Source organism: Pinus tabuliformis, chromosome 2_1 (genome assembly GCF_031772625.1).
Source record: "Pinus tabuliformis cultivar Carrire ecotype Pingquan chromosome 2_1, CPIR1, whole genome shotgun sequence".
In the NCBI taxonomy this organism is placed as follows: Eukaryota; Viridiplantae; Streptophyta; class Pinopsida; order Pinales; family Pinaceae; genus Pinus; species Pinus tabuliformis.
This window is the reverse complement of record NC_142299.1, coordinates 372,160,900-372,187,601: the sequence shown is the minus strand read 5'-3', so window position 1 is coordinate 372,187,601 and position 26,702 is coordinate 372,160,900. Positions and strand designations below refer to the sequence as shown.

Below are 26,702 nucleotides of genomic sequence, written 5' to 3'. Positions count from 1 at the left end.
GGGACTAGTGTTGCAGGATCCGCCTCCCCTTAAGGATCCAGAGGCGGCATCGCATCCTGTACGGATTTGCCACCGATCCTTCAGTGGAACCGCGGATCCGAAAATCAAATCCACAGTTCCGCCTTTTTTTGGCAATTTCTAGAAAATCGGATCTGTTGGGGTCCAATCTGCGGTTCCAGTTGCCCAATCCACAGATCCAGAAAGGATTAGGTGCAGATTCGTGGAGGTTTGGGCGTGTATCCACTGTGGATCGCAAGCGGATCTGAGAGAAGGTGGATGGTTCACACGGTTCCGTGGGGCTTTTTTTGTTTTTTTTTGGAAATTTCGAATATGTATGTGAGGAACTACACTTTCTGAATATACCGAAGGTGGCCCTTGATGCTCCCTAGATGCTTCCTAAATGCTCCCTATTGGTAATGTTAAATTCTTAAAGTAAAAGGATGGAAATGAAAGATAAAGGAGAATGTCACTTTTACTTAAATTTTTAACATTACCATGAAATGACTCAGGATGTTTGAGAGTGGTTCCAACCTCATCAGAGTTCATATGGAGAAAATATAATTTCATATCCCATTCAAAATTCAACAGACTTAACAGTTTTTAGGATCAATGGGATTTTGGTGTTTCATTGGATTATATCATGTATGAGGGCATGTGATTGGCATTTAATCAAAACCATCAAGCCCTGTATGTACCCCATTGTCGGTGTTGTTGATTGTTTAACTCCTTTGTCACGGCCTTAGCAAAAATGTACCCTTCACTCATGTCAAAATCATTGATCAGGCATGTTAAGCTTTCTCTACCATATTATAAGGCTTGGATTAGGTTGTTTGATCAAAATTGGGCAATGTTGACTAATATCCCTAGAGAATCGAAGTAGAGGCAAAGGCTAGACAAGAGAAGAGGAATCTAGATTCTAGATGGTTGATGCTGGAATAATTAATCATTGATGTACAATGGATGCCATATCTATCTTGATTTATGTAAAAATATGCATGTTTTCATGTCTTCTACAACTAATTTGGTATTTTGGATGTTTTTTTAAATATGATTGCAAAATAATATATATATATATATATATATATATATATATATACGCTTTCGAGACGCTTCGCTTCCTAGATTTTTGGGAAATGATGCTTCCGCGTCCCCGCTTCGTCCCTACTTCGTGCAACGTTAGTTGGGAAATCATAGGTTCCTATATGATGAAGGCTCATAAAACCTTAGGAACCAGGGTGGTGGCCATGATGATGGGGTAGAGCTCATGTATTGGCATTTGCCCGTGTGTTGAATGTTTTTGTTCTAGTCATCTTTTGCATTTTGTGGTACTTTTCCTGTTGAATGTGGCTATATATGCTTTTAAGTTTCTTTTCAGTTGCATCAACCTCCGAGCTTCATTCCAGGCCATGATCCAAGGCGTGGGCAAGCGGAAGGGGCAAGCTGACCCAATGTGAACCCAATGGAAGAATGTGGACCCAGGCGGGAAAAATGATGGATGGGGTAATAATGAATGGAAAGAGGGTAATACAAGCGGATAAGGGAGTGGGACCACGCAACCAAAATCGGGGTTTCCTGTGAAATACCATCCCTGGAACTAGATGGTCAGTAAAAGAGATCCCGTGGGACTAGAATCCAAGGTTAATTTCTAAAAGGGGTCTAGGGGATAGAATCACAGACCTAGCCCATTCTTTCGGACGAATCCCCCCATTAATCCATGCCCATAAGTGTCCATGATAAGCAAACTACAATACTCAATTTTCAAATGACAAGGCATACCTTTAGGTTCGGGAGGCCCATCTTCAAACATACAATCATGGCAAATGGGCGAGGGACCACATGGATGGCTCAGGTGGTGGAGAAGATGGCACAATGAGCTAGCTGGTGGCTGTAAGGGGCTGCCGATTGAGGACCATCTTGGAGATTTTTTTTTCTCCTAGGGATATTACCCACAAAATGGTGGGTAACAGTGCCCAAGAGGGGGACTCTCCATCAAAAACCTTGAATCTCCTCTAAATCAACTCCTCCAAGTGAATGGATGCCAAGTGAAGTAGGGCGCTCAAGCTAGTAACTTCCAAGGTAATAAAATGGATTAATTTATTCATTAAATGGTTAAATCAATCTCAACATGTCTGCACAAAGGTTAATGCTTAAATTAAACCTTAGTCCAACCTCTCAATAGGCACCAACAGATTAATTCAACATGAACATGTGTGCCGATGATTCATGAAGGGGGGCTGTTCTCTAATAAGTGTTATGCCATGGAAATAAGATGTATCTCCTAGCAAAAACCACCATGATAATGGCATGATGACAAAATAGAAGCTCTACCTAGGTTTGAACTCAGGGCCATCAAAGCACTATAACATGATTAATCCTTCATCAAACCTTATAGAAAGGCTTGATCTTCAAAGATGTATGTTATACCCTCTCATTAAACTCAAACTTAGGAACAAATGCATCAATGAGATTAAACACATTTTACTTAGGTGATGTCTAGCAGATGTTACAAATGTTAAGTTAGATTACTTAGGGAAATCCCACCAAGGCAAGGTGCACCACCATAGTACATCCATCTAACCACATCAACATCTCAAGAGAAGGGGACAAGTGAAAAGTGTCAACTCCATCTAGCATCAAGTATGTCCCTTCAATTTCAGTCTTGAGAACTAGATATTAGAACCTTATAATAGTCATCCATGTAAGACATTGACGCCTCAGAATTCCCAATATCATTTAAATCTTCAGCAGAATTGTATATTTCAGCTGCCATGTCCTTTATGCATTATATTTCTTAAGCACCATTCAAATGAGATCTCTGAATGCTGTATACCACTTTGATTTTCTGAACTCGTTATCTTCTGATGGAGAGGGAATAGATAAGAAGGCAGCAGTGCTGTAATCTCTTCCAGTTCACATGTTATCACTATCCTCAAGATCAGAGCCACTGTTCATCAAGTATTTCCAAAGTCGAAGGGCATTTCCATGCATAAAATATTAAAATGATCATGCCTATCTTGGTTTGCTGGGATACCTCTAAATGCTGAACAGTTAGGCATCTAAGGGCACTGGATTCTTCAGTATGACCTCAATGTAACATGATTTTAATAATTTGAACAACTTACATTAATGATACTTCTGCAAACTGATCTTCAATGCAGTGTTACCTTCAGCAGTATCTGTGAAGAAAACTTAAAAACCTTTTGATACTGCTATAAGTACTTCATTTCTGACTTGATCTGGTACAGCCTGCCTACGCATCCATTCTTTGATGGGTTAAGCCACCATGGGCTTCAAAATAACCCCAATCCCCTTTCATGGTTACCACACGAATTTGTGGGTAACAGGCCCTAGGTAGGCGACAGCATTGCATGACTGTGACTTCTAGTGCACGAATTAAACAAGGGTGTGTATTGAATGAAGTGGGGTCTATAATCATCGAAATTGGTGTTTTTCTAATGATTGACGGTTATGTAAAGTATCCAATTGTTGGTTTGTTTCTTTTTCAAATCCAAACAAAGGTGAAGTGTATGTAAGTCTTTGCCACAACTAAACATGTTTTTGTTGGAAATACTGAGAGGGGGGTTGAATCAATGTTTCATTTCTTCTAACAACTTTTAGCTTTTTAAACTATTAGATGCATATAAATCAAGAGACCCAGATCTTTTTGATTTATATAAGAAATACTTATACAATTTTTATTTGTAAATATTTTGTAAACTTCCTTGTACAAAGTAAGCACCAACTTACAACTTCTTTTAGGCACCAACCTACAGGAGACTTCAATCCCATAGCTGAGCGTCAACTCAGCTAATTCCTAGGCACCAACCTACAGGAGACTCCAATCCCCTAGCTGAGCACCAACTCAGCGAATTCTTGTTTTCCTTTGTTCAATGGCCGGTCAACATGCACAGCAACAAGCTTTATGCTCCTTAACTGCTCCACAACACTGGTCTTCCACTTTGTTGGTCACATGTTGATCTTCCACTATGCTGGTCTTTCACTGTTTATCATCAGAACTTTGTCCATCCGTCCACACTCTCCTCCACGCAGATCTTCATACTTCCATGCAGCCTTACTGACATGATTTCTTCCAATAGCCCCTTCTCTGCCCCTCGTCTGCAAACTCTTTCTGATCTACTCTGCCCTTCTGTCCTGCCTGCTTATTCATCTTTGTCTCAGTAGACACAATCTCCAACACCCTCTCTGCCGCTAATTCACATTGTCTTAAAAATTCACAAATGCAATTGCTCAAGCAAATCCAACACGATGATTCATGCGATTTGGAACACGTTCACACAGAATGAACAGTCCCAGCTTATTTGCATCACAGCCTTTGCATAACCACATATAGAGATATCAAGCTTGATCTGACACTAGTCAACAGTCACCTTAGCTCTGATTTTCCCTGCATTTTGATGTGATATTGGCCTAACTTCATCGTGCAACTTAGCCTGTGGCTTGCTTCAAAAACGATCATAAACAGCCCCCAAAACAGCAGTAAAATATCTCCTACAACTCGGGTAGGGGTACGCTTATCACCACTCTGATTTCAACTTCGACTTCACCTCTCCTTTTCTTGATTCATGAGATATGAACCTTGGATCTGCTGCGTTCTTCTTCCAAGACCATGGCTGAATGAAAGGCTTGTGAGATCAGTTCTAAACTCCTCCATGCATTGCCTATTGATAGTGTTTTGGAAAAATTCAGTTTTCCTCAACCGTGAGGAGTTAGAAGGCATGCCACCTATCACTGGAAAAGTCTCGAAAAATGCTAGCTGATTATGTAACTCTCCATTCCATTTGGACTGCCTTTGACATCAATAACAACTTTTTTCTACAGTTTTTCCCAAACTTGAAAAAGGGGACATTGTAGACAATATTACTTTTGAACCTGGACAAGGAAAAGATTTTGAGATATGTTATGCATATTCTATTGTTGATCAACATCTGTCTGTTGTTGTCAATGGGGACTGTAGCTTTTATATGTAAAGAAACAACAAGAGGATGTTTTTCAGGGCAACACTATATTTTGGGATAGCAACATACATAAGTGCTGGTATATTGTGCCATTTTTCATTCTTCCAGAAGAGGTCGTCAAGCCTCAAATTATGAATTGACTAGTTTTTCCAGAGTTGGAATTTTGTGGCATGCAATGTGCATTATAGATAGTAGCGAGGAAGGGCAAATAAGTTTTTCTAGGTTTATCTTGGAGCTGCTTCTAGAGGATATGCCATGTGATCTTTATGCTAGTGAGGGAAGACGATAGTTGGAGCATGTAGATCATCTTTTGGAAAGGCATGTTGCAGTGCATTGAGGTGACTTGTAGCTTAAAGATGGGCGGCCCCAAGGTGACTTGGAGCTTAACGATGGGCTACCCTATTCACATGTTGGAGATGATATCTATACCAGCCATATCCAACATTGGATAGAGGCTAGAGCAAGTATGTAGTGACACCGACCTTGTTGTATTCTTGGTGTTTTCTTATGTCTTTAGGAGCTCACCTCAGTGTTTTTGTGATATAGTGATAGAGAGGAAGAAATTTCAACCTCCACTCCGGTTATCAGTTTTCCTTATCACTCCATGCATTTAGCTTTAAATCCAAGCATGATAAAAATTCTAAACTCTGGAAATGACAATAATTATCTGAAAACACAAATTTAGAGATTTCACAACTGTTGAAATTGCAGAAATAAAACACAGCAAAATTATGACAGCCACATAAAATAACACAATGATTTTTGGTCAATGTGACCCTGGAAAAACCCCCTACAACTCTTGGGGAAAACTAGTTTGAGAGCTCTTCTTTATTTATGAAAATGCTTTTACAGAGAAACTGAAATACACAATAAAAATTTCAGCAACCACAAATTACAACTTATCTCGATTTTCGTGCTTGAACTCTGCCTCGAAAATCGTGCCAATTAGCGAACAGCCAAAACAGAAATTTTCCAGCAATAAAACAACATTAAATGTTGTACGGCTAGCCTCGAAAAATGTGCCCAGAACTTGCTGTATGGACTGTATGGATTTCAGTAGTACGACTGCCTCGAAATTTGTGCCCAAATCTGCCTTGAAATTCGTGCCCTTGCTGTCCCTCTTCCTCGATATCTATGCTTTTCTCTTGCTGTACGGTTTTGCCTTGGGATGCGTGCCAATAAATGTTGCTGCCCAGATTTGCTGAAATGTCTTCTTGCTGCTCTCCTTCACTTCCTCACTGCTCAGAAATTTTCTCCTTGCTCTCTCTTCTCTCTCTCAAATGCTCATGAAAGAATGAATTGATCTTTTCCTCTTCTCTTCTCCTTTTATTCTCTAAATGACCTTTTGGGTTACCCTAAGATCTAATGGCTGAGATTCATTTAGATCTAAGGATGAGAATAAATGTGCATTTAATTCTCACTTTCTATTTTTTAACTCACCCACTTAAATAATGACCCACTTAGTCTTTTATTTCCATAGTCAATTTTTTTTACTTTCTAATTCTTCATTGACTTTAATAAAGTCACCTTTAAATTAGAATGCAACTTTACCACTTATAAAGTCACTTTTTAAATTAGAATGCAACTTTACCACTTATAAAGTCACTTTTAAATTAGAATGTAACTTTACCACTTATAAAGTCACTTTTAAATTAAATTTACTTCACCGCTTATAAAGTCATTTTAGGATAAAAGTAAAAAATAAATTTGGACACTTTTCCCTAGGCCAAAGATCAAAGCCTTAGGGAACCACTTGTTTTTTGGTACCCAAATTTTAACACTCCCTCTTACCTAGGAAAGTGTTCCTCACTATTCCCATCTTGTCTCTGAAGTAGACATGCTTGCCCTGTGGTAAGGCTTTGTTGAAAATGTTCGCTACCTGCTCATTTGTGGAAATGTACTCAAGCTTGACAGCTCCCTTTTGGACATAGTCTCTAATGAAGTGATACTTGATCTCAATATGCTTTGACCTGTCATGAAAAACTGGATTCTCCATGAGTTTTATGCAACTCTGATTATCATAGTAAATTACTGAAGGTCTCAATGCCTGACCAAATAGACCAAACAACATCTTGCGAAGCCATATGGCCTCACAACTAGCCAAACTAGCAGCCATATACTCTGCCTCAGCTGAGCTCAATGCAACTGACTGTTGTTTCCAGCTGATCCACGACACAACTGCCGAACCCAACCCAAAATAGCACTCGGAAGTACTCTTCCTATCTGAAGCACAACCTGCCCAATCTGAATTCGTGTACCCTGCCAGTCTCACTCCATCACCCTGTCTATAATCCAGACCAAAATCCATAGTCCCCTGCAAGTAACGAAGAATGTGTTTTGCAGCCACCTAGTGCACTCTCCTGGGCTCACACATGAACTGACTCATAGTGTTAATTGCAAAACATATATCTGGTCGAGTGTTGACCAAATACATCAAACAACCAATCAACTGTCTGTATAGAGTAGGATCCACCAACTCGGAATCAGAAGCGTGAAGCTTCTTCCAGTTAGTGATTATAGGTTTAGACATGGGTTTGTAGTCCCCCATGTGAAATCTGCTAAGAATATCTACAATGTACTTCCCTTGTCCCAGGAAGAAATGCCCCTCTTCCTGCCACACCTCCAATCCCAGAAAATAATGCATCAAGCCAATATCCTTCATCTCAAACTCTGAAGCAAGATCTCTCTTGTAGCCCTCAATGAGTCTCTCTGCAATAGTGATGATCAAGTCATCAACATACAACACCAAAATAAGAGGCTCTTCACCCACCACAATGAAGTATAGGTTTGGATCAACCTCACTCTTTGTGAAACCCAACTGCTGCAAATATGTATCAATCCTAGAGTACCAAGCTCTAGGAGCTTGCTTCAGGCCATAGAGTGCCTTTTTCAATCTGCATACATGGGACTCCTTCCCATGCACCTCAACGCCCTGCGGTTGCTCAATATAAACCTCCTCCTGAATGAAGCCATTGAGAAATGCGGTCTTCACATCCATCTGGTGGATCTTCTAACCCATCTCTGCTGCAATCAATATAATGGAGCGAATAGATGTATACCGAGCTACGGGAGCGAAGGTCTCCTCATAGTCAACTCCCTTTACCTGTGAGAACCCTCTCGCCATAAATCGAGCCTTGAACTTCTCGATGTTGCCATCTGTAGCATGCTTTATCTCGTAGAGCCATTTGGAAGTAACAACTGATTTACCTTCAGGCTTCGGCACTACCTCCCAAACATCGTTCTTCATAATAGAAGAATACTCCTCCACCATGGCCTCTCTCCAGACCTGCTGGCTGGCTGCCTCCTCATAACTAGAAGGCTCTCAGGTGGTTTACTCTCCCTAACCTGTCTCTTTGGCCCAACAACTAATGTGGCCTCGTGCAAGGTATCTTGAAACCACTTGGTCTTACTCTTCCCTGAGCATACTTCTCCCACTGGAGTGAAAGAATCCTCATCATCATCAAAAGCCTGAACTCCTGAAGGCCTGCCAACTGACCTCATGCCTGAACCTGTGCCTGTAGATGCTGAGGTACTGTGCGAATTGTCCATTAGTGGATTGCCCTGTGAACTGCTCTACGGACTGTCCTGCATGTTGCCTGAAGAACCACCCACCTGACTCTGAGAGCCACTGCTCATTGATGGACCTGACACTGTAATCGATGTACCTCCTGATCCCTGACCACTGGATCCCTGTGACTGACTCAGCTGCTCCTAAGGGTCTGGTGACTTTGGATACTCTAACTCCTATGACCTCCTGAAAGCTCTCTCCTCCTCGAACTTCACATCCCACCTGACAACCACTTTCCTCTGCGCAGGAATATAAATCCGATAAGCTTTCGAGGTCTCGCTATAACCCACAAATATGCCCTTGTCTGCAGTGGGCTCTAGCTTGGTCCTGTTCTCCTTGGGGACATAGGAATATGTAAGGCACCCAAAGATACGAAAGTGCCCAACATCAGGCTTCTTCCCAGAAAAAGCCTCCTCCGGAGTCACATTCCCCAAGGCACGATGTGGACTCCTGTTCTGCAAGTACACAACAATGTTGCAGGTCTCTGCCCACAAAAATAAAGGTAACCCCTGATCATGAAGCATGGCTTTGGCAGCCCCTGTAATGGATCTGTTCTTCCTCTCTGCAACCCCATTCTGTTGGGGGTTGTAAGGAACTGTGAACTCCCTTCTAATGCCTGCCTCAGCACAAAAATCAACAAACTCACCAAGGGTATACTCCCCTCCATTGTCCGACCTGAGGACCTTGATCTTCCTACCTGTCTGGGTCTCCACAAGAGCTTTGAACTCTTGAAACCGCTTGAAGACCTCACTCTTGGTCTTCAAGAAATAAATCCAGGTCTTCCTGGAGTGGTCATCAATGAATAAAACATAGTACTCATAGCCACTCAATGATACATGAGACATCCGACCACTCACATCGGTATGTATCAAGTCAAGGATCCTGGTCGCTCTGTTGTCACTGCTAGGAAAAGGGGATTTGGCAAACTTCCCCATAGCACATCCTTTGCATACATCAAGGTGATCAGAACTGAAATTTGGCACACCAGTGGTGATCTCCCATAATGTACTCAAGGCCCCATGATACATGTGCCCCATCCTGCGGTGCCAAATCTCACACAACTCTGAACTGTTAGATCTGATGTTGGTCCTGTCTTGGGTGCTGCTACGCAATGCCATCAGGGCTGGAATGAGAACTTGTACACCTTAGCATGGCGCACACCAATCTCTCTAGCTGAAGAAGCTGGAGTTCCCCTAGGATATATAATCACTTGCCCTCTCCTAAACAACACATCATACCCTCTATCCTCAAGTGCTGAGATGGATATCAGGTTCTTCTTCATTCCAGGCACATATAGAACATCTGACACTTTCAAGGGAGGTTTGGGTCCCCTATCAAATGTCAATGTCCCCACACCGACTGCTCTAACAATGCTGTCATCACCAAGTACTACCTCCATATCAGTATCACCCTCTGAAAGCTCTGAGAAGTACTCTCTGACTCCTGTCATGTGGCGGGAAGCGCCACTGTCAACATACCAAATGCTAGAAGATGCTCTGCTAGTAGCGGGGAATGCACACTCCCTCTGAACCTGTATGGCAGGTGATCCTGCACTAGTGGCCTCACAAGCTATGAACCCAAACTCCCGATCAAATCTCTCTGAGAAGCTCTCTATCTCTGTAGAAGCTGCCATGGGTTTGTCTTTCCCTTTCTTGTTCTTCTTCTCCGGACACACAACAACATAGTGTCCCAACTTTTGACAATTCCAACATTTGACTTTGGAATAGTCCTTCTCCTTGTTCTGCTGCTTGCCTTTACCTTTGCCTTTGCCTCCACTGTTGGAAGCTTGCTTCTTTGCTCTGCCCTTCTTGCCTCTTGCTAACAATGCCACATTGTCATCCTCCTCCACCTGTTTGGCTGCCCCAAGATGGTTCTTTCTGATCTCATTCTGAATGCAATCATCCCACAACCTCTCCCAATCGGGAAGGTTTTCTTTTGCAACAATGCCATCCGCAAAATTCTCCCATGTCTTGGGAAGACCATTCAAAGCAATTCTCACCAACTCAGTGGGTGCAATGATCTCACCTACTACTGCCAACTCATTTCTCACTGAAGTGATCTTTATGAGGTATGTTGTAGCACTGTCAGTCTTAGCCATTTTAATGGCCTTCAATTTCTCCTTTAGGACCATTTTTCTGTTTTCATTTGAGCTCTGGTCAAGGCTGGTCAAGGCTGTCCACATCTCATGTGCATAAGTCTTTCCTCTCACATGAGGAATGACATGGTCTTTGATTCCTTCCAGAATCAATCTTTTTGCCATAGCATTCCTTTTGTTAAACTCTGCCAACTGTACAGGGTTAGCAGGTACTACTACTGGGTTTTGTGTGGTATTTACCATAATGCCTTAGACTTTTACTTCCTCAAAGATGCTCTAGATTCTCTCCTTCCATGCACTGTCGTTGTTCTGCCCATCCAACCTGCCTTCAACTCTCAAACCCAAAGACATGTTTCACTATCCTACCAAACTGAAATTTTCAAATCTGTGGTAAAGGTTTCTGTTTTTTTGTGTAAAAATCAGCTTGCTGTAATTTTCACTTTGCTGTCCCAAACTGCACTTTTTAGCCAACCAAGCTTTCTGATACCATGAAGAAATTTCAACCCCCACTCTGGTTATCAGTTTTCCTTATCACTCCATGCATTTAGTTTAAATCCAAGCATGATAAAAATTCTAAAATCTGGAAATGACAATAATGTTCTGAAAACACAAATTTAGAGATTTCACAACTGCTGAAATTGCAGAAATAAAACACAGCAAAATTATGACAGTCATACACAGAAAATAACACAACGATTTTTGGTCAATGTGACCCTGGGAAAACCCCCTACAACTCTGGGGGAAAACCAGTTTCAGAGCTCTTCTTTATTTCTGAAAATGCTTTTACAGAGAAACCAAAATACACAGTAAAAATTTTAGCAACCACAAATTACAACTTATTTCAATTTTCGTGCTTGAAATCTGCTTCGAAAATCATGCCAATCAGCAAACAGCCAAAACAAAAATTTTCCAGCAATAAAACAACATTAAATGCTGTACGAACAACCTCGAAAAATGTGCCCAGAACTTGTTGTATGGACCGTATGGATTTCAGCAGTATGATTGCCTCGAAATTCGTGCCCTTGCTGCTATCCCTCTTCCTTGATTTCTGTGCTATCCCTCTTCCTCGATATCTGTGCCTTTCTCCTATTGTACGGTTTTGCCTTGGGATGTGTGCCAATAAATCGCTGCCCAGATTTGCTGAAATGTCTTCTTGCTGTTTTCCTTCACTTCCTCATTGCTCAGAAATTTTCTCCTTGCTCTCTCTTCTCTTTCTCTTAAATGCTCATGAAAGAATGGATTGATCTTTTCCTCTTCTCTTCTCCTTTTATTCTCTAAATGACCTTTTGGGTTACCCTAAGATCTAATGGCTGAAATTCATTTAGATCTAAGGATGAGAATATATGTGCATTTAATTCTCACTTTCTATTTTTTAACTCACCCACTTAAATAACGACCCACTTAGCCTTTTATTTCCATAGTCACTTTTTTTATACTTTCTAATTCTTCATTGACTTTAATAAAGTCACCTTCAAATTAGAATGTAACTTTACCACTTATAGAGTCATTTTTTAAATTAGAATGTAACTTTACCACTTATAAAGTCACTTTTAAATTAGAATGTAACTTTATCACTTATAAAGTCACTTTTAAATTAAATTGACTTTACCAGTTATAAAGTCACTTTAGGAGAAAAGTAAAAAATAAATTTGGACACTTTTCCCTAGGCCAAAGATTAAAGCCTTAGGGAACCAATTGTCTTCTGGTACCGAAATTTTAACAAGAGATGTTAGTGAATTCTTATGGGATGCTTGACAAAACCTTGTTTTGGCTTATTGCCAAACATAAGAGGAGATCTGATGCTTTTGATGAGTTGCCATAGTGGTTACATTGGTTGTTTGATTTCACTTAGCATTTGCATCTTTCTATTGTAATGTAAGGCATGAAGAATGAGCTCGATGTTTATGAGTAATAGATTTTATTTATGTTCCCTTTGGCATTTTGGGTTCATGGCTTTATTTGTCGTGACCCTTGAGAATGAGTAGTTTGATTGAGATTCTCAAGTTTTGTAATGATTTGAAATTGAAGACATATTGTATCATGTGGTGGGGATGTGAAGTTCTTGATCCATCTCATCATGGAGAACCAATGCTTTGATTCACCTTGCATGTACAATAGAGATTTTGGAGTGTTCTTGCATTCTATAAGCGAATGTAGTTCCTATATGGAGTTAGATTGCTAACCTTTGGAAATATAGGATTCATTTCACATTTTCATGGTCCCTTTTTCCTCTCACCAAGCATAACATAGGACCCCTCAAAGGTTAGTAATAGTTACAAGTTGATTGGAGTTTTTTTAGTTTCATATTGCATCAAGGGATTCCGTTCTAACAAATTTAGCACCATGGAGGAAGGAAACTGTAGAACAGGAAGATACTACCATGTTAGAGGTCCAAAACATGATTTATGGTAATTAAGGGGTTAGATCTGGGCAAAATAGGGATGCCATATATTATTAGAGGTTCAAGGAATGACATATGTCAAGACAAAGTCCAAGGAGCAAAACACCTTGCCTTGGAGGAAGAATTGGGGTATGATAGGGGGCAAGAAAGGAGGCAGAAAAGGAACTCCCTAGCTTGGATGAGGCCATGTGATAGTGGAAGGACTTGTTTGATCAGTGGAGGTCACTTTGTGGGAAGCATTCCATTTCAAGGAAATATTTTGGTGGTTTGATCACGAGTCTACTCCCTTGTGGGAGGGCTGCGTTTTGCAAGAAGCCATTTAAAGCATATTGAAGTGTTTGTATGGCACATTGCACATTATTTAAGGCATATTACACATATTTGGAGGCATGTTCTATCCTTGAGACATTTGGGCAAGGACACTTGGTTCGAGGCATGGTCTATAGTGTTCACAAATGGAGGAGAGTCCTTTGCATGAGGGAGCACCATGTGACATGGTTGACATAGTCTAAGACCCTAGATAAATATTTGATTCATACTCAATATTTTGAAAGATGGCAAGTGGCAAGTGGACCTATGCAAAGCTAATGGAGGTTCCATGTCAATATTTTGAGATATAAGCTAAAAGAAGACTAAATGTAACATCGTTTGCACTCTAGAAGAGGAGCACTAGGTTTTGAAGATCTCTCTAAGGGGAGTGTTAGAGTTCAGGAGGTCCCAAATAATATAAAGAGAGCCCTAAGTTGGAGGACTCTGTTTATGATCAAAATATTATATTCACCTCTTTAGACCTAAGTTATTGGAAGCATTTAGAAAAACGGGGAATACCCCATCCCCATTATAGAAACTGAAATGGAAGGGACCAACATCCCTTGCTAGTGGTATGACATAGAGTGCAATATTGCCTTGTCGTTAAGCTTTTCATCATATCGCTCTATGCATGAGCTTACTTATCTATACTTGAATGCCTAAATAATCCACTTAAAACATTGTTGATTAAGTGAACTTTGATCATCCAAGTTGGTCTCAGTAGGTAGACAAACTTGTGAATTTAGGCCTTTTTATTCATTTGTTCGTTAGTTGATTGAAACTAATATTGCCTAGTCGATTGTCTAATCAATGATTGGACCAACCCAAATACACCTCAATTGAGTTACAGAGGGACCTCCAAAGTTGGATTTAATCACAGTTTCCAACACTTCTTCTAGAGGTGCTATCAATGTATTCTTTTGTTAGATGCTAACAATTGGGTTAAGCCTTTGAGTAATTTTAGGATTTAAAAGTTGTCCTTTAGAAGTAGTTGACACGTCCTTGATTAAATGCTTGAAAAGGGTTGACTTATCTATAGCACTCGAGATAGATGAATATTTTCTATGACATTATTTGAGTTTGCTAATTTCTTTTACTATAAATGACTTGAAAGCTTCTAAACCTATTGGTGCATGGTAATTTGGATTATTTTTTTTAACAAGATCGGATAGTTGTTATATTATCAAAAAAGTTTTTGGAGCAAGCTCCTTTTACATTCCGCTGTTCTGATATGATAGACTGAGCGGTTAAATAGGCACACAGACCTTTCTTCTGTGCTTGGTATCAAAACTTCAGAAGTTTTTTTAGCTATTCTAGAGTACTGTTTTACATATTGACCCACTAAGAAAACAAATTTACATAGCATATTTCACAGAAATTTATGGTTTGTAAACTGGGAGAGTATATTCTGTGGCCTTTTCCATATGTTTTGCATTTTGCTGTTCCTTAAGTTTGCTGTTCCTTGTGCTGTTATTCGTTCTGCTTGTTGTCCCTTGCTGCTGTTCCATCGACCTGCTGTTCCTTTGGTCTGTTTTTCTTTCGTCTGCTGTTCCTTATGCTGCTGTTCCTTTTTCTGGTTGCTGTTCCTTCTTCTGTTGTTCATTTTGCTTGCCGTTCCTTCGGCCTACTGTTCCTTCGTTCTGCTGTTCCTTCGACCTACTGTTCCTTCGTTTTGCTGTTCCTTCGGCCTGCTGATCCTTCGGCTGCCGTTCTTTCTGCTGCTGTTCCTTTTGATTGCTGTTCCTTCTGGCGCTGTTCCTTCTGGTTGCTGTTCCTTCTATTGCTGTTCCGTCGTCTTCTTGTTGTTCCTTTGGCCTGCTGTTCCTTCGGCCTGCTGCATGGTAATTTGGATTATTAATACTTGAACTCACTTGTTTATACTTAAGTGCCTGACCATTCCCCCCAAAACATGGTTGATTAAGTGAACTTTGATCAACCAAGTCGCTCCCAAATGGGTAGACAAGCCCACAAACTTAGGCCCTTTATGCACTGGCTGATTAGTTGATTGAATTTAACAACATTGAGTGGATTGTCTAGTCAATGAGTGGACCAATCCAAATACACCTTAGTTGAGTCACAGACTAACCTACAAATTTGGATTTAGTCACAAATTTCAATACTTCTTCTAGAGGTGCAATTGGTGTATTCTTTTATTAGATACTAATAATTATATTTAGCCTTTGAGCAATTTTAGGATTTAAAAGTCAACATTTAGAAGTAGCTAGCATGTTCTTGATTAAATGCTTGACAAATGTTGGCTTATCTATGACACTCGGGATAGAAGAATATTGTATATGACAATATTTGAGTTTGTTAATTTCAATTGTTATAAATGACTTGAATGCTTCTAAATCTAATGGATGCGTGTTAAACTAAGTTATTTATATCTCAGGGTGTTTTTGCATGTGCGTGTGTGTCCTTGTCATATTGTATCCAACTTTTTTGTAAATTTGCCATATTTGTAACCATTCCTGTATTCTTTTCAGTACAGCTGAACTTTAACCCGTAGATGGATGAAGCTCTAATTTGGGATGAAGGTATAGATAGATGAATGATTAATTTGCTATAGACATAGTTGGGAGTGTGGGAGTTCTTATGCAAGCTTAGTTGAAGATATTTTGGGCCATTTCAGTGTGAGGTTCTTCATCTTTCTATTGTTTTCTTGAGTTGATTTGATGAATGGAGATTACTAGTACAAATATGCTAGTATACACTTTGAAGAAGGGCGAGTTTTCTTCAATAAGAAGACGCTAGATTTGAGGTGAAACCCTCCCTTCATCTTGCTATAATCATTATGCTTATTGAAAGAGATTTGTTGTTGTAATGTGTTGGTTAAGGCTGCTCACTCCATTGTGAAGGTCTCCTTAGCCAGGGTTGAAGGTTAAGTGGCATGTTTAGGCTGTCTTGGTCTTTTGATGAAGTCACACTTGAAGAATGATGTATTGTTGGTTTTTTGTTCTATAAATATGGTTTCTTACTCTTGTCTACTAATTCGTGGTTTCAAATATGGTTGCATGTTATTGCTTGGTTAGTTTTGTGCTTGTTGTGAGGAGCATCTTTGGGAGGGCCTTACTTTAATTTTCTGCATATTGAACTAGATCGATGTGCTTAGTCAGAGCATGTTTATAATAGCCTAACAATGTCTCTGTCCATACTGTTTGAACCCTCTTGATTGTTGATTCTGACTCCAATACCCGATTTCATAGGCACTAGTCCCAACAATCCACCATCTTGTAAATTCCAAAGAATATCGTAAACCTTATTTTTTCTAGGGTTTTCCCCCTTGTGCTAGAGGAAAACTGCCCCCTTGTGGTCATAGTGAGAATCTTCCTAAGTGCCTATAGCGTCGCACTTAGTTCAGGGACTTGAATATCTTTGGGAGTATGTTTAGGAGTTAACACATATGATTGATATTAAAACACTCTATTTAACCTTCATATTGATTTTTCTTTTCCATGGAAAACCTTGCGGGAAAACACAAACGATGCTTTCCCACATTCATGGATGATAGCCCTAGTGAACTCGTTGCTGTGGACTAGTGCGCCTCACATAGGGGGGATTCAAACTTGGCGTCTGTTGGCACTGAACTAACCAAATGCCTAGCAACATTGGCAACAACTGGTTGAGCTAAGCCCTTGGACTTCATATTGATTTTCTTGCCCAAAACGTATGTAGTTTTTTGTGGTTTTGAACATTACTACTCGAAGTGTTGTGAGAGTTTTGTGACTTCAGTATGTTTGACAAGTCCCTCTCAGAGTGGGTACTTGCCCAAGACTTGCCGCTAGGAGAAAAATTGCCTCGAACACTCAAAACTCGTCAAACTTGCCTCACCTTGCCTCAATCTCATAAAACTTGCCAAATTCAATTGTCAAATTTTATGTCATCATATTTCATACCAGTGGAAGGGTATACTATGATGGAACGTATATCCTCTTCAAAAGTAATAAGGAAGGAATGAATCAGAATAAGCTACCGCATCTAAAAATTTGGCATCCTTTATCAGCAAGGAACCTTTGGCCAACAACTGCATATGTGTGTGATTGGCATCTTCAGCTGCTTCCAAAAAAGCTCATGTGTGGCAGTATAAAGACCACCTGTTTGCTGGGAAACTAACAGTGGTTGGGAGGATTCTCCAGGCCCTTCACATCCATTATGTCCCCTGCTGATTGCCGAGTCGTATTTGTCGAATTTTGCTGAACCTTGAGCTGAGTTTTTGCTGAGTTCCAGTCACACTTTGCTTGTAGGGTTGTATAATAAACAATGGTCAATTAAATAGAGTTTGCCTATACGTCATATTATTACCACATCAAATGTTTTCTAGACAGTGAGAAACATGAATAGTTTGATAAATTTCTTCACACATGAGGCTGTTAATTGACTTGCATTTGTGTGATATGATGTCAAATATTTCACAGATATATCTCGATGAGATCTTATACAGATCAAATATGCACGTAAGATGGGGTAAATTTATTTTGTCTTCTGTGCTCAGAGATTCCTTCATTTTTGCAACAACTTACAGTATTAGACTTGTGGGACAGTGTTGGTAGAGAATATTATAAGATATTATGATGCTTATATGTGGTTGAAGTTTTCTTCTTGTAGACATAGTAGAATTTCGAGAGAAGTCTTAGATTTGCTTGAGTGAAACTGTATTTTCTTTAAATCCATATATCTATATCTATTCATATCAATACTATAGGACAATCAGCTTCAGCAATAGCTTTTTACTCTAAGCCAAAATTACAGTATTCAGTGTAATTATGGGAGTCAATGAAAATTTCAGTCACTATAGTCTATAACCAATTAACTTAATTATGTTAGTCAGTGTAATTAAAGAAAAATGTGGGAGTTAACAAAATGGGTCTGTTGGCTCATCAGTCAGACTAATTATGTTAATAATAATTAGTTAATTTTTGTCAGTCGGTCTAATTAACAAAAAAGTTGGATTTCTTGTTATAAAGGGGCTTTTAGGCACTAAAAGGGCAGGCTTTTTGGGAAGAGTGCAATTGGAGGTAAGCTGGAAGAGCTTATTTGGGCCGAGATCATTGTCCATGTTGCCTTGGATTTGGCTTGAGTTGCCATCCACATGCTCTCAGGATTGTTTCAGATTGTATGTGCTTGAGGATTTTTTGAGCAATTGAGTGTTGGTACTACCTGCCACCGTTGTTTTTCCTTGCTTGTTAGTGTTTGGATCTGCTATCATGTGCAATTCCAGATTTTTTTTCAAAAGAAAAAACACAAAATATCGGAGTTTAAGGTTTGGAACAGAACAGTGGTATCAGAGCCACTTTTCTTGATCTTGTATGGGGAATCATTCACTATAGCAAACTTTTCTAGAGAAGCTATGAGAGGGGTAGTGCACCTATTATCCCTCACTGATGAATATCCTGGATTATGGGAATCTAATAATGAAGAATCTTCTGAAGACACAAGTCTTTGAGAATATGTTTAGCATGAGGAAGAAGATTGCTCTCAGAACTCGATTTAAAGATTTTGATAGAGGGGTAATCTATAGGTGATGAGGAAAATGCAGTTAATGTCCATGAATTGAAAACCTCACTTGACAAATTGGGAGCTCCAGAATACCTCACTTGTCAGTAGTGGTATATTGTGCCGTTCATGATACAAAGTCACTACTGGATTTGAAGGAATGAGTTATTCATGAGAAAAAAACCTTAGTTATATGCCACAAATGCTTTAATGATGATTGGTTGGATTGTCTAAGGCATGTTCCTATTTGAGAAATGAATCCAGGCTGGTATTTGATATTTGTTATTTCTGATAATAGAATTATTGAGCAGCAAGTTCTCGATCAAACCCGCTTCTACAGGCATTCTGCAATAGAAAGATAGTTCAGATTTTTAACTCATGTTGCTTGGGAAAATTTGCAGATGTCTTCCAAGAACTACCCCATGGACTGCCACCAGTTCGAGGAAAGTTCTACCAGCAGATGAGGTAACACAAGAAGACGAGATGTCCTACAACACCCATCACTACCATTGCTTTTGGGGCAAAGCAATTCAAGTTGGGGGGACTGTTACAATACTTGAGGATGATCAGCTTCAGCATTAGTTATTGGTATTCATTACTCAAAAGACAAAAATATCAGTCTAATGATGGGAATCAATGAAAAAGGCAGTCAGGAAATCTAACAAGGCTAATTAGCTTAATTATGTCAATCAGTATAGAGAAAAGTGGGAGTTTACAAAAATGGCTAGTCAGTCAGTGTCAGTAGTCTAATTTTAAAAACTGGGAGTTTTCATTATGAGTAGCCTTTTAGGCATTATAATGGCAGGCTTTATGGGAAAAATGCTATTGCAAGTAGTCTGGAATTGACTATTTGGGCCAAGACCAGCGTTCATACTGCCTTGGATTTACCCTGAGTTGGTGTCCACACCTCATTGGGATAGTTTCTGATTGTATTGCTGAGGAGTTTTCACCAATTCAGTTCTGTTACTAAAAAAAGTGTGACTTTTCGTTATAAAGAGGCTTTTTGTCATTATAAAGGCAGGCTTTTCGGGAGCTGTTGCAATTAATCTGGAAGACACTATTTATGCCAAGAACAGTGTTCATTGGTTCATACTGCCTTGGATTTGCCCTTAGTTGGCATCCACAACATCTCAGGATAGTTTCAGATTGTATTTACTAAGAGGTCACAGGTTCAAAACCAGAGGGGTAGAGTATGTATGCCTTCGTAGACTTAGCAGTCAAATCGCTGCGTGGAGGTGGCTCCCTTGTCCCACAAACAAGGGGGTCTCATACACAAATTTGGTGTCTGGCTTGGCTGTGACCTTAAAAATGGATAATAATAATAATAATACTGAGGATTTTTGAGCAATAGAACATTGTTACTAGCCACCAGTGTTGTTTTTCGGTTTCCTTGTGCTGTTAGTACTATAATCTACTGTTAAGGCCAATACTGCTTCTGGATGTTTAATTTTTCTATAAAAGAAGAAAATGCCAAAAGTATCAGATTCCATATTTTGGAACACTACAGTTTTTCGGAAGTGTCATTATCATCAAAAATGCCAAAACATGTACACTACTAAAATGGTTATCAATGGTTCAGTCTTTGCTATGTATTATGTTTCTCCTTCCTTTTTCAATATTTCTTCCCCGTTGGTTGGGTGACCTCTGAACTTTTGGTGGTGCAGTTCAAGACATTTATGATTTAGGGATGGAGAGACTCCTTCAACTAAGCAACTAGATAATTTCATTTAACAAAGTCAAAATAATTACACTTTTGTTTTTTACTGCAGATATTACTACATTGGTTTTGGGTTAGATGATAGATAGTGTTGAGGATAGGTCTATGTTAGGATATGTCAATTTGGCCAATGTTATTCTAAAACTATTGATTTTTAGACTATAAGCGGGTTTGAAACTTATTATTTCAAAACATTGGTCAATTTAATCTATCGGAATACATGTGTCTCAAGCAAATCCTTCAACAGGAAGATACATTTGTCTTGCTTGTAGGACATTAGTGTAATTTTGTTTTGCTAATGTGATGAGTTCCTAACTGGGCTTCTTAAGTTGATCTCTTCCATCTTTCTAACTCTTTGTTCTTTTAACATTGATAACCTGCACATGTAAGCAGGTAAACAACAAGACCTCTAATTTGTGTCTTGATTAATAAACTTTCTTTTAGCCAGATAATTCATTTCAAAAAACAGTCTTACTCTTTGGGCAGATGTGTGAGAAATTCAGGATAAGCTGGTTGAACCTTCCCTCCTTTATAGGTTGCCAATGAAGACAGGTGAGAAAATCTGACCTAGGTTGGATAACTGCAAGGGGCAATGTTCTTCGCATGGTTGTGATGGTAAATCATTTTGCCAACTGTGTGAGAAATTCAGGATAAGCTGATTTTTATGAGTTACCAAACTTGCCAATGAAGGCAGGTGGGGAAATATGACCTAGGTTGGATCACCGTAAAAGCACGATGTTGTTAGCATTGTTGTGATGGTAAATCATTGTGCCATCACAACAACATAGATTCTATGCATTTAGCCTATTTACTGTTACACTGCTTGGCTCAGTGCATTGCAAAACTTGCAATTGCTGTCCAACAGAATGTACTTATTCCTTGAGGGATCATGTTTCACCTGTGCTTCTTTTGATGTAGTTGGGTATGATAAAATGTTTTAATAAAGTAGATATCATTGACCTGAAGATTTCAAAAGAATCAGTCCGTGTTTAGAGTCTAGACAGTTGGTGCTTCTTACAATCTTTTATGATGTATGCTGGCTTGTTTATGGTTTCCATTTTTACTTATATATAGATCAATCCCAATAGTTCACCTGTTTCTTATGTTTTTAACCTTTTCAGATTCCCCTTTACAGGCATTGAAATGAGTGATGAAGAACTTGCGCGTTTCGTGGAGCACATAGATAAGGATAATAATGGAATCATAACATTTGAAGAGTGGCGGGATTTTCTCCTTTTATATCCACATGAGGCAACCATAGAAAACATATACAGGTATTGGGAAAGGGTTTGCCCCATAGATATTGGGGAGCAAGCAGTTATTCCTGAAGGTATTGACAAGCACACACATGCATCCAATTATCTTATTGCTGGAGGGGTTGCTGGTGCTTTGTCTCGAACCGCCACAGCTCCTCTTGACCGTTTGAAGGTGATATTGCAGGTGCAGACATCAGGAGCTCATGTTATTCCAGCTATTAGTAATATTTTTAGAGAAGGTGGTCTTAAAGGATTTTTCAGAGGGAATGGAATTAATGTTCTGAAAGTAGCTCCTGAATCTGCAATCAAGTTTTTTGCTTATGAAATGATGAAAGATTTTGTTGTTCACATGACTGGAGAAGAAAAGGAAGATATTGGAACTCTTGGCCGCCTTTTTTCTGGTGGGACAGCTGGTGCAATAGCCCAGGCTATTGTTTACCCAATGGATTTAGTAAAAACGCGTTTGCAAGTATATGGATGTGAGGGTGGAAAAGTTCCAAAGCTGCCAAAGTTGGCAAAGGACATATGGGTTCATGAAGGTCCTCGAGCGCTTTACAGAGGGCTTCTTCCATCTTTACTTGGGATGATACCATATGCAGGCATTGATCTTGCTGCTTATGAGACTTTTAAAGACATGTCAAGGCAATATATACTCAAAGGCGAAGGTGAGTCCTTGTGTTTCTGCTGCTGCGTTGATAAAACTGCTAAGTACTAGATAGTAGAAATGCATCACATCACATGTGTTTTGTGAAAAGGCGTTTGTGAAATTTTGGAGAGTTTTGATTTGCTTTTCCTATACATTTAAGAATTTTTTTACAGTTATGTCTTGTATCATGAAACTCTCGTATTCGACAAGGTCAGGAATAAAAAAACCAAAAATGAATAAAAGTTCTAAAGAAAGAAATTTCTACCAGTGATAAAAGTAATAAAATGGGAATTGGAATGACAACCTGTACAGTGCATGAAAGGAGTTGGTGCTATACAGCTATTGGGATTAAGTGAACTGTCCTCCCTTATTGACTACTGTAAACTCACACAAATGTGACCATAATGCTATCTGCAGAAGCATCTATAGCAATGGGATCTTCTGTAAACACAGTATTTTCCAGATTTGCATTGTAAGACTTGTTTATAAAGATGCCAAAAACATTGGATTTCAAGGGTTGTATAATCGATCAGTTTCTGTACTGATTTTCTAAACTTTTTACTCTTTTTCTAAACAAATTTACAATGCTTCATGGCAATGAAAGGCCTCAGTCTGAAAATAATATACATGTTCGAAGAGTTATGAGGAAAGCAACAGAATGTATAAAAGCTTAGATCTTGGACAAAATATTATGAGTGAAGAGATTCATAAGTCAGTTTGATGCACATTTGTCATCTTATCTTCCATTCAACTGAATAAAGTTAATATACAGCCTTGTCACCTGCACATCTAGATAAATACAGGGACACATTATAATTAGCAAGTGCATTATATGGGGGCCACATTGACACTATTTAACACCAAGCTGATTACATCAGGCTTGAATTCTGCGATGATTCCTTTATATAACCTTTACTGGGGCCCAATTCTGCTGCATTCATGCTTCATGAGAAACATGTCATGCATACTGCACTTCCCTTTGGTGAGGCCAAATGAAGATATGTTTAATATCTTTGTGCATTTGGAGCTAAGACTGCAATGCAACCCACTAATTGATATGCTCTACAATCAGATAAGCATGTTGATGTTTATGAATCTACAGTTTGTTAGTTTGTGTAGCTCGGATAGGTGTCCTAGTCTCAGATTGTGTCTATGAGGCCAAGGAACACATTTCCTCCAATTCCCAGAATTGGTTTTGCAAGAAAAAGATTAATTGGGGTAAATCAATTTTCCTTTAGAGACATCTAGAAAAGTCACTTGATGGAGTCACCATGATCTTAGCCATCGATTGTGATTAGATCATGGCTGTTGAATCATCAATGAGAGATTATAAGAAGAGACCGAGGGTAATTTGGAGAACACATTGAGATACAAAGTTGTGGTGAGAGGAAGGGCGCAAAGGAAACGCGAGGACATTGGTAGCAAGGGTTTCATCAGAGATTTCCAGAGAGATTCTTCACAGTGATTTCCAGGGAGAGTTGGAGATCGATTTTACTGCAGTGAGAGGCTGATTTTCCAGTAGTGCAAGTTGCTCTAGCAGGGGGTGCGAATTACCGAGACAGGCAGTGCGGATTGCTCAAAGTGGGAGAAATTCCAGACCAAGAGAATTTATAGGAGATATCAATTTGCACAGGAGGATCGATTTGCCAATTGAGGTCGAGATTTTCCAGTGGAGGCCGAAATAATTTTCCCCGCCAATGCGAGTAGGTTAGGAAGACTAGCAAAAGTGATCAGAAAAATTTGCCAGAAGTTTGCCATCTTACGACAACTAGTTGTAATATTTTTGTTGAAGAATTAATAAATAAATCCATCATTTGTTGAACTGGTTTTCCCTTCTGTAGAAAATGTAACTAGGTTCGGTCTTCATAATTATCATTGTAGTTATATCATTATGTATTTCATGTAAAATTAAAAAAGAAGAAAAATAAATTTTATTATTATTAGTTTTCTAGTCAAGGCACGTTCTGTTGATTTGTGGTAGCATTGGATTTGCTCTAGCCTTGATATTTGGAGGAGAGGCTAAGGCACATGAGATCTCCAAGACGCAGAAATCGCTTTGAGAAATTCCATCCAGATGAGGAGTTATTAAAATAATTAATATTTTTAATGGGTTCCTAAGTCTAAACTTAGGAAAATAAAAATATTAATGGGTATTAATAAAGATAAGGATGAAAAGCTTTTAAGAGACGAGGATCAAGTCTGTTTTAATCTTAGCCGTTGATTAGGGACTTAATCTCGGCCGTTATTCATCAACAGGAAAAGTATAAGAGAAGACTTGAGGGTCATTTGGAGACACACACCGACAGATACTCAGTATCTCAAGGAAATTCGATTCTCAAGGAAGAGGAGATCAATTTCTGATCTGGATTTAAACAGGAACGCAACAAATTACAGATATAACCATACATACAAATATGCAGTTGAAACAATACTTCATTTCATTACTGTAAAACACTGAAATATGCTTACAAACAGAAATGGAAATAAATTAGCTTAGGGCGATGGTAGCTTATCTCTAAGAAGAGATGCGGCGGCTACATGCCTTTGAACTGTCTTACAATGAGGCTCGAAAGCCTATTTATTGTTGAGAAACAATGGAAAACCTTAAACATCCAAAAACCTAACCCTAGGAGATGAAGCGCCAAACTATGGGCCCCGTTTTGGGTAAATTGGTACATCAACTTCTCGGGGTCGTAACTTTGGCATATGATCTCCATTTGACGCGCACAATACCTTGTTAGAAAGATCTATCCGAGAACTACAACTTTGGGAAGAGCAACATTGGGAACATCGGTCCACGGACCCATGTTGCTCCCAGTTTTCCCAAAAAACGTCGTTTAGGGCCTCAAAACGGCTCCGGAAGTTCAGGACCCTGCTAAAATTAAGGAAACTGAAAATTGAAAGAAACAATGGTGGGGGTCCAAGTGGAATTGGCGGGTGGCCACCAATATCCACTTGGATCAATTTCAGAGGGAGTTTCTGGGTGGAGGAAGAGGAGGGCTTCAACAACAAGTAGAGATTGAGGAGGAGGTGATGCAGGGGTAGAGGAAGACAACGCAAAAAGAGAGACACAACCTAGAGGAGAAGCAGGGCCTACGCGGAGGGACACAGAACCACTCAGAGCCACGTTTGGTCAATCAGAGTGACACAAAGGTGACGCAGAAGTGGGAGCAGGGTCTCCAAAGTGTCAGATAGTCTCAGAGGGAAAGTCTCAGGTGTTTTCTTTAGGTTTCTCTGTAAAAATCATTCCTTGTAAAAATAATTGTTGCTGAAGATTAATAAAGCCCTCATCTTTAGCACCGATTTTCTTGCATTAGGTTTTTCCGGGGACAATTGCCCAAAAATAATTGTGTCGATGTGATTGATTATTGTGCATGTATTTTTCTCTGGGTAATTGTGTGATGCAGTAGAATTTATTTTAATATTTGCTGAAGGAATTTCGTAAATAACTTATTGAGAATAATAAGTAGGTGAAATAAATCAGTTGCTGCAGTGATAGAATTTCAGTTTAGAAATTTTCACATGGTATTAGAGCAAAGATTCAACAACAGGAAAGGAAAATCGATTATGGGTCAAGAGCATGATGCAGAGGCATCCACTCAGAGGGACTCGCGCAGTTTTTCAGAAGGATGCAAAAGGGACAAATATTCGATGTTAGCCTCCAGATGGGAAGAAGAAGCCGCTTGCCTTGCAAGCTCTGCCTCCTTGAAGGTTTGGTATATAGATAGTGGAGCTTCCTGGCATGACAGAAATCCGAGAATGTTTTTCAGATTATCAGGAAGAAAGAATGAATTTTCAGATCACCATGGGGAATAAGGCAAAGTGTACTCCAGTAGGAAGAGGTACCATAGTTTTTCAAACCGAAGCAGGAGAGAAACTTTGGGCAACCAATGCGCTGCATGTGCTGGGATTGGGGATGAACTTACTTTCCGTATCTCAACTTTAAAACAAGGGCTATGACGTTTTCTTCATTAAGGAGAAAATATATGTCAAACACCGAAGTTGGAAAAAGAAGGCTCAAATTGGAATTAGAAGTAACAGGTTGTATAGGTTACAACTAGAATCACCAATGGCATTGATAGGCAGTAATGGAGACAAAGACTTGAATGAGCTATGGCACAGGAGGATGGGACACTTACACCATGGGGCTCTGAGAATTCTCAGGAAACTAGTATCAGGAGTTCCAGAACTAAGTATTGAATAGGATGATGTATGTAGAGGGTGCGCTCTGGGCAAGTATG

The 26,702-nt window shown here is 39.4% G+C and overlaps 1 protein-coding gene across 2 annotated transcripts in view; it reads left to right on the top strand.

Annotated features, from left to right (window-relative positions):
* LOC149200418 (calcium-dependent mitochondrial ATP-magnesium/phosphate carrier protein 2-like) overlaps positions 1-26,702 on the top strand; it is a 77,941-nt gene that overhangs the window by 35,920 nt on the left and 15,319 nt on the right. For both annotated transcript variants that reach the window (XM_089402728.1, XM_089402729.1), the window contains exon 3: positions 21,695-22,480. In XM_089402728.1, coding sequence (XP_089258854.1) covers positions 21,695-22,480 — 786 coding nt within the window. The remainder of the gene's footprint in view (positions 1-21,694; positions 22,481-26,702) is intronic.